This window comes from Daucus carota, chromosome 9 (genome assembly GCF_001625215.2).
Source record: "Daucus carota subsp. sativus chromosome 9, DH1 v3.0, whole genome shotgun sequence".
Lineage (NCBI taxonomy): Eukaryota > Viridiplantae > Streptophyta > Magnoliopsida > Apiales > Apiaceae > Daucus > Daucus carota.
Window position 1 is genome coordinate 22,856,451 of NC_030389.2, and position 13,824 is coordinate 22,870,274.

At 32.7% G+C, this 13,824-nt stretch overlaps 2 protein-coding genes across 2 annotated transcripts; one reads left to right on the forward strand and one right to left on the reverse strand.

Annotated features, from left to right (window-relative positions):
• Positions 1–3,874: 3,874 nt before the first annotated feature.
• Positions 3,875–5,383, forward strand: LOC108198085 (uncharacterized). The gene has a single exon (XM_017365865.1). The coding sequence runs from the start codon at positions 3,875–3,877 to the stop codon at positions 5,381–5,383; it is 1,509 nt and encodes a 502-aa protein (XP_017221354.1).
• A 5,746-nt stretch (positions 5,384–11,129) lies between these two features.
• On the reverse strand, positions 11,130–12,938 carry LOC108198693 (uncharacterized). Its single transcript, XM_017366471.2, has 5 exons — positions 12,766–12,938; positions 12,370–12,625; positions 11,816–11,974; positions 11,559–11,705; positions 11,130–11,437 (listed from the first exon to the last, which is right to left on the reverse strand). The coding sequence occupies exons 1-5, from the start codon at positions 12,798–12,800 to the stop codon at positions 11,318–11,320; spliced, it is 717 nt and encodes a 238-aa protein (XP_017221960.1). The 5' UTR covers positions 12,801–12,938; the 3' UTR covers positions 11,130–11,317.
• Between the last annotated feature and the right edge of the window lie 886 nt (positions 12,939–13,824).

Below are 13,824 nucleotides of genomic sequence, written 5' to 3' on the forward strand. Positions count from 1 at the left end.
TTGTTCCTACAGAGACGCGCTGAAAGCATTAAGAGATCCAGGACCATCGGCACTTCGTCAGAGTTCGACAAAAACAGCAGAGGTAAGAATAGTATCCGCGCATTGTCATTGTGTGCAATTGTTCATTTGTGATCGATGTCTTACACCGTCATGGTCATTCTGCGCTTTTTATTATTGTAGCCACGAGTCAGGTCCCTCTATCAACTATTGATCAGAGTGCATCATATCAATGTGAGTTCAAACATAATTTTAGACTATGCTTTTAATTTTAAACTATGCTTTTAATTTTGCTTCCTGTCAAAGAGTTCTTGTGTGGGTGTGTAGAGTGGTTTTTGACAGTATTCTTGCTGGCCATGGATTCACAGCTTACGTTTCTTTCTAGAGTCACTTCACTGTGTCCAATGTTGATCTTTCATTTGTCTTGCAGCAATCAGGCGTGCCCGGTTGTCCAATTTTGATCAAAATCCAAGCCCTGGCTCTGTGTTGGATTCTGCCGTCACAAACGTGATGCCTTCTACCAATGCAGCCACAGGTTGGATTCAAGTAATTTTAAATTATTTTTTAAAATAAAATTACATCACTTTTTCCAAAGCAGTACTAAATATTTGGTGTTAGTCAACTGAAGAAGCATGACATGTTAAGAAATTGAAACATTCTATTCACCAGGCTTGGAAATATTTTATTCAGAAAAAAAATAGTACTGATAAGGAGTACATGTTTAAAATGCCTTTCTATTGGCGTCCTCCGAGTAGACGTATTGAAATCTACACTAAATTGCTAAGAGCTACTAATCCCCAACTCTATTAAGAGTGATGTTAATAGTCTACTGTAAATGATCTAAGCCAAATGAATACTGTAAATGGATACACTTCTGGTAAACGAGCAAGTGATGTGAATTCTGCACGTTGCTCCATCGTCACCTTGATCAACAGGTTCAATTCTGGAATGCAGCAAAGAATGTTTGCAGAGAGGAGATCTACCCTGACCTTTAGCAGATAACTTGAAGACATACCACTGTCTCCAGAGTGATTTTTTAAATTTTTTAAATGTTATTCGAGTAAGTTAATTTCTGCACTTCTTTTTTCTTGCAGCAATCGGGCGTTCTCCATTGTCCAGACTTGATCAAAATGCAAATCATGGAGTTTTGTTGGACTCTACCGTCACAGGTTCATAGGCCTGAAGCTGTCATATCTACCATTTTAGTTGTCCAGCTCTGTACCTGAGAAATAGTTTCCTACATTACGTAACTCATAATGCTTGAATATGACTCTGCTGTTGAATTTGTAACCAGGTGTCAAGCGTAGAGGGCGTGGGCCAAGCATTGAAACGTTGTTTAAGCAGTCTAAGAAATCAAGCACCTCAGGTGATTCATTCACAAAATTCAGTTAAATTAAACATGTATAATTTCAGGGTCAGTCATACATATATTTATACATGTGTTGCCTTCTACCAGCAGGTGCCACAGTCTCCCCAGCCGATTTATGTAACAGTACAACGTCCAGCTCAATACACCATGCATCCTGTGCTCCAGTTAGTGCCACAGGTATGTAAAATAAAACACTGTAGGTTATGGCAAAGTCTGCTGTTAACTCTTGCGTGCAATGCCCAGTCCACAAGCGTGGAGGTCGCGGTCCTGGCTTACAGTTAAAAACAACATCTACTGGTGCCCTTCAGTCTGGTTCGAACTTATCAGAAGTCCTTCACACCGGTATGTCTTCTGACCCTTTTAGATACACGTCGATTACTTCAGGCACAGTCGTTAAAGACGATATGTTTCTTTCTTTCTTCCCCCATTGTATTTCATGTACTGGTTTGATGTAGTACTTTAGCTTGTGTGTTAGTCTAGATTTGTTCTTTTCATGTTATCCATTCCTCAGATAAGTGTTTAAGCTGTTCAGGTTTTGGGTGTCAAATATTTTGCCTCATCATACCATCATGAACATCACTAATCAATACCAACTACTCTGATTCATCACATTATAGCTGCGACCCTTCTTTTGTACTGCATCCATTGGATTTATTCAGGAGAGGATTTTAAACACTGATGTTAAGAGTGATCTTAAAATGAATGTAATTGTGCAGAAGAAGCAAGGTTCTGATATTAAACTGGAACACAGAATATATAGCAACTGTCATAGTGGTATTTAGAATAATCACCTGCTTTTTGTGATGTATTATTTATAGCATATTGTTTTTCTCTTTTTTTTCTTTAATCACTTAATATTTTAAATTATACATTTATGCTAAATCTAATAATAGGAAGTTAATCGTTACAATCACTTAACTATCCATGTTCAAAAGTTACAAATAACAGGAGTATTTAATCCTTTACATGGAACAATGATATCACACTTCTAATATAAAAAAGATTGAAATTTGACAATGAAGTGGAAGAAATTTATTACGCTGAGATTTGATGCTTAACCTTTGATTTCTACTTTTATATAAATATTTTATAGCAAAATTAAAAGTATCAATATTTATGAATATTGATACTATTTAAATTATGGCAAATGTATCATTTATAAATTATTGTTTTCTCTTTTTTTTTTCTTTAATACTTAATATTTTATTTAAAAAATACATGTTACAAATAATAATAGGAAGTTAATCGTTACAAACTCTTAACTATCCATGTTCAGAGATTGCAAATAACAGGAGTATTTTCTTCTTTAAATGGAACAATGATAAAACCCTTCTAATATAAAAAGGATACTAATTTGAGTAGTTACCAAGGGGACTGAGTTGATGGCACCAACAAGTATTGACGATATCCAAACTCCTAACAAGGCTCCACCTCCATAAAGAAGTACAGTAGATTTGTTTTCAACTGCATCCCACTATTGTTTGCAAGGGATATATAGGAAACATGCACAAGTTTGTTAGCATGTTACTTGAAATGAAATGTAGAAAAGCACTGAGAAAAAACACATGTAATATTTTCACCCCAGGCCATTTCTTAACATTGTCTGATCTACCTTTTCCTTAAGATCAGTGAAAACTTCCCCATTATCAGTAGACTCATCTGTCGATGAGGCCTTGGTCTGGAACCGAGAAGGAATCCTGGACACTTAAATTCGAATAAGTTTAAATGTTAGTATTACAGATTAAAATAGTGTTATTATTCTGTGAAGCAATTCAAATTTAAAATAGCCTCAGCATGAACCAAATTGCACAATATTACTGACAGAGTAGAGTGCATCTACAACTTAATCAGAGGAACACACACTTTCATATATGATATCATCTCCGAATTACATGGTCCATGTATGCCTTCGAATAATTAGCAATCATAACACTAATAAGTTTAAGCTTGATTTGAAGATCTGTGACTGCACTACTAAAACAGACTTATATCTCTGCAGGTTGAAAATTTCTTATTATAGTGCTTGGTAACGCTGCTTCTATTTTTAACACTGTTTAGTCCATAAGTGCCACCTGTAGCGTGTGGAGGTTTTTATTTTTTTTTTAAAGATTATTGCCAAATATTAATCTTTCAATATATATATACAAAAAATGGTGTCACGTGTAGCGTGTGGATGTTATTTTTTATCAGATATTGTTGCAAAATAATAATCTTTAAAAATATATTTATATATTTAACATCATAAAAATTATTCATCACATTTTATTTATTTTGATACTGCTTAATAACAGTGATTCTGTTTTTTTAAATAGAACCAGTGTTAATGTAGACTTTCAAATGGAATTTGCTGCAACTAATACTTAATTTGTTTCAGAGGTTGAGAAGCTTTTAAATGACATTGGCAAGAGCATAAAAGATTATTCTGGTGTACCATTTCCAGAAGATGTATTCCTCTGCAGAGATGTGAATAGGCTAATCAACGAGGAGACTTCATATGACGTTTCCGAAATGAAGCAGTTGCATGATTCTAATTTTCTGAAATTGAATTCAGAACAGAAAGTTGTATACCATTCAGTGATCGATAGTGTAACTAAGAATCAAGGAGGTTTGATATTTGTACATGGGAGTGGCGGATGTGGAAAGACTTTTCTATGGCAGACACTTTGTGCTCGACTCCGCTCAGAGCGTAAAATTGTACTCCCAGTTGCATCATCTGGGATTGCTGCTGTACTGCTTCCTGGTGGGAGGACAGCACATTCGAGGTTCCACATCCCTCTGAAAGTAGATCAACATTCTACAGCTGGAATAAAGCAGGGCACCGACATTGCAGAACTGTTGCACAAGACAAGCCTCATCATATGGGATGAAGCTCCAATGCAACACCGTCATGCTCTTGAGTGTGTTGACAGAAGCTTGCGTGACATTATGTCAGTAATTGACACGAACCGAAAATACAGACCATTTGGTGGAATTACTGTAGTTTTCGGAGGAGACTATCGTCAGATACTTCCAGTGATCCCAAAAGCGCCAAGAGCAGTTGTCGTTGGTGCAACTCTTAATCGTTCAAAATTGTGGGAACAGTGTGAGGTCTTCACCCTGAAACAGAACATGAGGCTGAAACCTGGTAACTCTCCTGAACAGAATAAAATAATTAAAGAGTTTAGTGAATGGCAGTTGAAGGTTGGTAATGGGAAGATTACAGGGGATCCACAACATGCTACAAGCTCTGAAGTTTCTTTTCAAGTACCAAGCAGATTTGTATTCCATTCCGCGGATGAGCCGGTTCAGGCAATGTTCAACAAAATATATCCAGATTTCTCCAACAAGATGAGTTGTCACGAGTACCTCAGGTCCAGAGCTATTTTAACACCTACAAATGTAATCGTCGACGATATCAATGAATTCATTTTGGAGAAGATACAGGCAGAAACTCATACATATTTAAGCCAGGATTCTATAGAGGACAAGGGAGTCGAACAAAATGAATTTGACGAGTCGTTTCCGGTTGAGTACTTGAATTCTCTTAACATGCCTTGCCTTCCTAAGCACGAGCTTAGGGTCAAAGTTGGAGTAGTTGTCATGTTGATGCGTAACCTAAACCAAATTCTTGGGCTTTGCAATGGTACTCGGCTGGTGGTCACTGCTTGCCGCAAGAACAGCATTGAGTGTGAGATACTCTGTGGAGCACATGTGGGGAGACGACATCTAATACCACGAATCGGCATGGTTCCAACAGATACTGCTTGGCCTATTGAATTCAGAAGGACTCAATTCCCACTTCAAATCTGCTACTCAATGACGATAAACAAGAGCCAAGGTCAGTCACTTAATACCGTTGGTCTATATCTTCCCCGGTCTGTTTTTTCACACGGTCAATTATATGTTGCCATCTCACGTGTTACCTCCCCGGACGGCTTATGCATTATGATTTATGCTGATGATGGAACCACATCAGATAAAACAGTTAATGTTGTGTTCGAAGAAGTCTTTTACAACATACCGGACATGGATTGCTGAACTTTTGATTTACAGAAAACACCATCGTTGTGTATCTGTGAAGCTACGTATTTCATACTTTGAGGTTATCTGGTATTTGTTAAAAGGAAATGCATGGATAAGTTAAAATTGAGCTGTCTTCAGTTGTATAGTAGTTTTTAGAGCTACTGAATAACTTCGCTTTCTTACGAGAAAATCCTGAGTCCTGTATTGGTGAGTAGCAGGTAATATACTGAATTTCGACGATATCTTAGTAATGTGCAAAGTTACATCTGAATGGCATTTTGATGTTTATTCTCTCGAGTTATGAACTCATATTTAATTGGTAGTGTTTAGAATAATTTATTGTGTACTTTTAAATAAATATTTAATCATATTTTAATATTTTCGTGGTGGTGTTTAGAATAATCAACGTAATACTTTTACTATATATATTATTAATACCATATAGTTTTATTTTTTTTTCTTTAATACTTCCAATTTTGAAGAAAAAAAACATGAGTAATTTATTAATAGGAAGTTAGTCGCTCAACTCTTTCCAGTTTTAAATGTTATAAATCATAGGAATTTCTTCTTTTTTACATGGAGCAGACCTCTTCTAATATCAGAAAGATTGAAATTTGACGCTGGAATGGAAAAAAATAAAATTTCAGCTCATTAATTTCCAATCTTATATAAATAGTATTTACCAAAATATAAACTATCCATTTTTATTGTGTCAATTCACAAATAATTTTGCCCATATTTTAATATTTTCATGGTGGTATTTAAAATAATCAGTGTAATATTTTTAGTATATATTAATTATAGCGTATTGCTTTTGCTTTTCTTTATTACTTCGTATTTTGATGAAGAAAAAAATGTATAGTTCAATAAAATGTTAGAAATCACAGAATTTTCTTCTTTGATATTGTCGTGGACGTATTTAAAATAATCGGTGTAATATACTCCGTATATATGATTTATAGTGTATTGCTTTGTTTTTCTTTAATACTTCATATTTTGAAGAAGAAAAAAATGTTAAGTTTAATAATAAGAAATTAGTCGATACAATCTCTGAAGTATCCATGTTTAAATATTTCAAATATCATGCATAGGGTAACTGACTATAAATTTTGATTTAATATTTTCATATAACCATAAGAAACGATAACTTTTATAATTACATACTTATGATATTTAATTATACTGTTAAACATGATAAAATATTATTACTATTAATACCATATAATTTTATTTTTTTTTCTTTAATACTTCCAATTTTGAAGAAGAAAAACATGTTTAGTTTAATTGTAATGAGTTGGTCGCTCAACTCTTGCCGGTTTTAAATGTTATAAATCATAGGAATTTCTTCTTTTTTACATGGAGCAATGATAGACCTCTTCTAATATCAGAAAGATTGAAATTTGACGATGGAATGAAAAAAATAAAATTTCCTTGAGATTTGATACTTAATCATTAAATTCCAATCTTCTATAAATAGTATTATTATTATTATTATACTATTAACACGAGTAGCTTAGTTTAGAATTTCTAAATTTAGAGTAAAATATAACAAAAAAAATATCGCGTTAACAAGCCTGGGGTTCCCAAAATTTTTAGCTTTTGTAACGTTATCAATCATATTATATCACGCGAAACTTTTTTCAGCAAAATCAGTGATTAGTTTGCTGCATAATTTTAGACATATCACTAATTAGTTTGCTGCCTTACTTTGTTGAATTTATTCAATATATGGGTTTTATGACCCAGATTCTATGTCTCATTGTTTCGATACCACGATTTGCGTTATAAATATGGATTTTTTTTCGGCTGACTTTTTGTTTCTTTTGTTTGGTAATTAAGACAATATGATTAAATAGTAAGGAAAGAAGGAATCGTGATCAATCAAGTCAATATACAGTAAGATTTGCAAGTTTGTTATGTACATAGAAATCTCAGTTATTTTGTTTCTATTCGTGATATTTTTTTTTTTTTTGAAAAAAAAGAGATAATTCAATAAATAATGGCCATACGGCATCTACAAGAATGATCGAGTCGAACAAACATAGAAAAAATTAACATGCCTGTCTTCATACCCAAGATGAGACAAATAAGCGATGTTGAAATTGACGATGGTACATGTATAAATCCTTGCTCTGTGTTCACCATCTTTTCCAAAAACTCCGATTGAGCTATCGACCACAAATGCAATTTCCGAAAGGCTTTATCTATGAATCCAAACCACTCTCACAAAAGAAGGAGAGAAAAATCACACACTCTCACCAGGGAGAGAAATCAAACTATAATCAAAACAAACTAAAACAATTAGATCTGCACCACGACGCTTAGGAGATAATCGATCCACTCACAAATCCAAAAAGGCCTCTGGAAGCCAATAAGAACGAAAATCAAAAGTTTCGGTGATATAGATCTAAGAAAACTTTCCCCGAAGATGGAGATTTATTGAGAAACTCAATGAAAAAGCAAGAACAATCAAAAACTAGCAATCAAACAAAAAGATTTGGGGCTTTCCACCGGAAACCGATGGAAGCCCCGTCGGAGATGAAATAGGAGACGGTCAGAGAGAATAGAGAAAAAGAAAAAATATTCGTGATATTTTTAAAATTTATTTCACGCCTTCAGATGACACTTTTAATTCACTTTTAATTCATATGTTATAGATCTGATAAAACAGTTCAAAATTATTGTGAAATTGTATTGTTATAATAACCTTTTAAATGATAAAATATAAATAGTGGCTAAAATTTTCATATAATAATCATAATGAAAGAATATTCAAAACAATGGAATTAATATATCAAGTTAATGGAGTAATGTGATTTTTAACAGAATTCAAAATTATTATTAAAAACAAAATATGAGAGTTATTGATCAATTGTATAATGTTTTATTCCAGCTAAAAATGTGTCTTTTAATAATTTAACTTTTTCTTAAATTAAATTTTCCTGATGATAGTATTATGTACGAAAATGAGAGATAACAATGTTAGTTGCTAAAAATTAATATCAATCACATAATTATATGAAGATAAAAGTAATTATCAAATGAATATGGTATCTTTTCTTTTTCTTAGTTTTTTGAAGATAATATAATACCTTCCTTGATACATTTTAAATGTATTACTGAATTAAGACATTTATTCAAAAATAAAATTACTAAATTAGTTATCCAAATATTAGTCTCATCAATGAAGCTTGATATGAATTTGAGTTTCCCTATATACATAAGTGGGTTTTATGGTAAATGGATAGCTCAATTTAGAATATCTTATTTAGTTGTCCTATTTTGATAATAAAAGATCAAATTGACCGATGTTTGAACAAATATTTGAAACTATACTCTTAATCTCATAGTAATAAATTTCAAGTATATACAAATACAAAAATTCAGTCATATTTCCATCATTTGATCATTTAAAAATAAATGGACAGCTAATTCTGAACAGAAGGAATACCTTTTGTACACGATCCTGTCCATTTGACGATTTACTTTTACTGTTAAATAACAAGATACAAATTTAAAATTTTTCTATCTTAAATATTAAAGACGACTTATCTTCATTCGTATACATTTTTATATAATTTTTCTACATACATTATAAAAAATAATCGAAAATAGTTTTACTAATACTTATTAATAAATGATACTTTTTTTTTCTTTTTCTCATAATTTTTAACAATCTTTCGTTCAAGTTTGAAAATTATTGAACGTAACATAATTTCATGCAATGTATAATATCCGAAATATCAAGAAAAATAAAATTAATAATAATAAGGAGGGTTTTAGCTCGTGTAACGAAAAGTTCAACATTTACAAGAATATTTAATATTACTCACATATAATTAAAATACTAAAAATAAAATATATTACTATAATTTTTGATTCATATGCTTTATAATTTAGTACATATCACAAACTTAAAATTGATTGCAAAAAATATTAATTTTACAAATATTTTATCTCATTTATACTAGAATATTACCGATATGTTTCGATAAGAATATACTATCAAAATAGTATCAAACATATTAATCATTAATACCCGATAAATTTTTTTTAATGAAAATAATAAACTACTCAACATTGAGGAGGATCGCACGCGTAGCGTAGGCATAATTTCCTTACACATACATAATATTCTAAATAAATATTAAAAATCTTATATTAATATTAGTTTAATTTATTGATCGACCTCATTATAATGAAAATTTTAATAAATTACCCGCACGCGAAGCGCGGGCATAATTCCCTAGTTTAAGACAATGAACCTGTGCAAATCATTTTACAAGTTTTAAATGTTGTTAATTTCCAACCAAATAATCAAGTTGTACCGCTAGTTGTAAAATACCGAGTATTATTTAAGTACGTCATTCAATTTCTTACATATAAACGCTGAAGAATACCAAATGCTTTAAAAGAAAATTCCTAATAATATTTTTATATATTTGGCTTTATAAAATAATATTATTTACTGTTTTAAATTCACAAATGACATACTCAAATTTTTATATAAATGATAGTATACTTTTTAGACCATGCACAATATATATAATGATACAAGTCAGAGGAAGTCCAACAATTTCGTAATAATGTCCTGACAAATGTTTTATAAATATAATAAAAAATAGTGTCCTGACAAATGTCTTATAAATATAATAAAAAATAGTGTCTCAGTGATTTAAGATATCATTACTGTAAAGCATAATGTAACGAAAATGTAATTACGATAACTTAACACAACAAAAGACAGGAAACAATACGTAAGTATAATACAGGAATCTACAGGTTGGAGATTCGATACGAACAGACAAAGACAATCAAGATATCTGAGACGAGCATCAGTACACTGGAAGAAGTTCATTTACATGTTCAAGCCTCAGTGAAGAATAAAGCACAGTCAGTTTCTGCTATCAAGATTGCCTGAAGATCAAGTATCAAAGAACAGAAGATTCCAGTATATTTAATTTGATTATTTATAATCAAATTTATCGAAGCAATATCTAACCCGGAATGACTGATCAAGTATATTTTCAAGCAAAGGAATTCAAGGGATTATTTCAGTTCGAGTCGTTCGTGAACCAGATCAGTGCACAGGACGTCCGGACGTACGAAATTATTCAGTGGATTCGATCAACGAATCAATTAATCAAGTCAATCGAGCTATTCCAGGACATGTCATCACAGGAGTATATTACATATATCAACTCCAACAATATGTTTCATTATTGTGCCGTATTATTAAAATAGTAATATATTTGAATCATTTGGAGGTAAATTAAAGGGGAGAGGAAAGAGATGAAGGGAAACTAGTTTTTATTCATGGAAATAGTTTAGGGCATGTACAGTAGTGGTGCCTCTAAATAGTAATATATTTGAATCATTTGGAGGTAAATTTTCTTTTTCTGAATTAAAGTTTGGATGTTATATTTTTATTCAGAAAAAAAATCTCAAAAATAAGTTACAGAACTATATTTTATAAGAGCATTGAAATGCGTGTCGAGTAGTTGAAAAAAAACGTATACAATTAAATGGGACACAGGGAGTAATATTTAATATAAAATCAACAAAATTTCGATTTTTATATTAATAAAAGAAAATTTTAACGGTTGACTAACATTTATCTTAATAGAATGATATTGTATGTATAAATAAATAGTTAAAGAGGACTATTCGAAATGCCAAATATAAAAAATTAACATTGAGAATTTTCCTAATTTAAACTATATATTTAAAATATATTAAATCACATGTGCAAAATTCAAAATGTCTCGAAATTAAGATCTTATAGCACACCCGGTATTTTGGATTAATGGTGTATATGTACGTTTAAGCTGATTCATACATGGATGGAGGAACATATTCTTACACAAGCGAAAATGATTACAAAATTGATATTTATCTACAAAATTATATATACTACTTTTTCTTTATTGCACACTTGCTGCGTAATGATCATGTATCAACATGAATGGAACAAGCCTGTGCTTGCTTCTGCAGATTTTTAATAATCATAACCAGTTTAGTGTTGAGCCGATTTACAAAGAACTTGGGCAACCATCCTGCAGGATCCAACTGTGGATTAAAAAAAGAGAAAAAAAAAACTTCATCAGTCTTCACAAAAACAAAGAAAAAAATTATGCCCCTGTTTGTTTAGTTTCTGCTTCTGACTTCTGCTTTTTTAGAGCTCGATTACCTGAACAACATAGGTGACCATACAGGAGTCATCGTCAAGCTTTTCGACAACCCATCCAGACTGCAATAGCAATCCTCTTATCGCATTGTTTTGTTTCGGATGCAGCCCTGCTGCTATCTCTTTCGGAAGTGATGCTACTGCAACCACCTGCAGATGCATTTATGCAATGAGTCCTTGATTTATAGCACGTCAAAAAAACAAAAAAAACAAAATAAAATTATACTTCGTTTAGGTGCATTTTTCGAGTCATAACGTACCAGAGTGCCATCATCCATGGTTTCACGTCGCTCATAGACAATGAATTCTCTGTTTCTAAAAAGAGGCTTGGAGCTCTCGCCAAATCTTAGTCGTATGATGCTCAGATTGTCTTCAAGATCTTTAATGTACTTGGCTTCAACCAGATCAGCATCCCATTGCTGGTAAAAAGAACTTCAATTTGTCAAAACAAAGTATTTTACATACGACAAGAGCTTTGTAAAATTTTATCAGGCACCAGAGCAGTTTCTGTTAATAAACAGATCAACTTGACAACAAAGTTTTGTCATTTCTATTAGATATATGGATTTAAGATATGCATCATGCCAGGACAAAAGTTTTCTTTTTACCCTGTTGCTGGCTTGCAGAGAATTTTATATTGATGGAATGGAATAAGGTACTAATACTTTGCATTACCAAGCTAACTATTAAAAAACAAGCGTAAATCTCTGTCACCCTCAATTAATCTAATGCCTGTAAATCTACTATGTATGTCGGATTTAACAACTCGGAATTTTGAAAAATTTATACGAAGAAAATATGGGCATAGACATGCCTTTGCAGCATCGATGGCATTAGCCACTGTGATAAATTGTTCTGGAGAGACTGATGTGAGTAGCCAGCGACTCCTGAAAGTATCAAAGGAGCCAGATCGTCGTTTTGATATCTCAACTCCGTTATCAAATGCAAGTAATTTCCATCCATCATCTTCATTTCCAACACTTTTACAGTCGGAAGCTGATAAGAGCTCCTGTATGCAGCTCTCACTGGCAAAATGCACATACCTTCTCAAGGAATCGTCACTTATAGACCTATAAAATCATAAAAAAATCATTACCAACCAGAATATAGCTTTTCTTAGATAGTAGACTAACAATAATGATACACCTAGTGAATGAATGTGAACGAAGAAAGGAGAGTAGCAACTAGCAAGAGATGATAACACACGTACCATGATCTATTGCAGGGTGCTGGACAAGTGCTCATTGTTAAACAAGCTGTATAGATGTCATGAATGTGAAGATGAGCATATATATTAGATGGGGAAGAGAAATGTAGAGGAAATATAAGACTAGATTGCTTTCTGAGGCATGATGTGTGTAAAATAAACCAGTGGGCCAAAATGATTTAGGCACATGGAAAGCCAGAAGTCCCTCCATGATTAGAAATTGCACATCTTTATCTCCCTTTCTTTCTTTCTTTTCTCTCTTTCTCAATAGCCACCCAACACTCCATGTGCATTATCTTCCCCACCTCAAGTCTTGCAGTTGTTTAAGATGAAGAATCTTTCTTTCATGCCCTGAAAAACATTTAAGTAATTTAAATACCATTCAAAGGAAAAGACTAACAATTAAAAGCCAGATAAGAGAGTTTTCAGAACATTATAGTTTACCTAAACTTGCCTTGGAAAAGGTGACAAGAACATAATCGAACACCCCCGCTCCGCCCCCCATCACGTGCTAATGAACATAGCAAACCAGTTCTCTGTCTCATCAAGCTCGCTGTCCCATTGGACCAAGCCTGGACAGCTTTGTTTTTGGGCAACTCCCAAAAAACCTCATACTATTGGAGTTGTTCTAGCTGCTTATAGTCTAGCTTTCTGCCCCACTCACAACCGACGTGGGACAAGTCCTAACACTATGTGCATCTAATCGACTTGCATATATTAATCTAAATCGAGTTTGGAAGTATTCTGTTGATTGTCGTTGAGTTGCAGGACATGGTCTTGCACAAGCTACAAGGTTGCATCCATTTCAGTGCTACGAACAACTTTTATTGGATGCTCAATATTTAAGTGTCTAGTCTGATCCCTAAGAAATTACTACTGACCTGTAGAACAATTATTAACAAATTCAAGTCCTGTTGTCTATACTAAGAGAAAATATAGAAACCTATATTCCTCACAGAAAACACACACATAAAAAAAATATCAGAAATTTTGAAGCTTTCTGCATAAGGAAGTCTTTTGAGGGTCACCACTGTTTCCTTAATAGCATCTTTAACCAAGGAG

What these genes read in the sequence shown, in the direction of transcription:
- LOC108198085 (XM_017365865.1), top strand. Translation starts at nt 3,875, where the DNA reads ATGAAGCAGTTGCATGATTCTAATTTTCTGAAATTGAATTCAGAACAG.
- LOC108198693 (XM_017366471.2), bottom strand. Translation starts at nt 12,800, where the DNA reads ATGAGCACTTGTCCAGCACCCTGCAATAGATCATG. An exon ending in GCACCCTGCAATAGATCATG is followed by an intron (nt 12,626 to 12,765) that starts GTACGTGTGTTA and finishes ATGATTTTATAG; the next exon opens with GTCTATAAGTGACGATTCCT. An exon ending in TGGTCACCTATGTTGTTCAG is followed by an intron (nt 11,438 to 11,558) that starts GTAATCGAGCTC and finishes TTTAATCCACAG; the next exon opens with TTGGATCCTGCAGGATGGTT.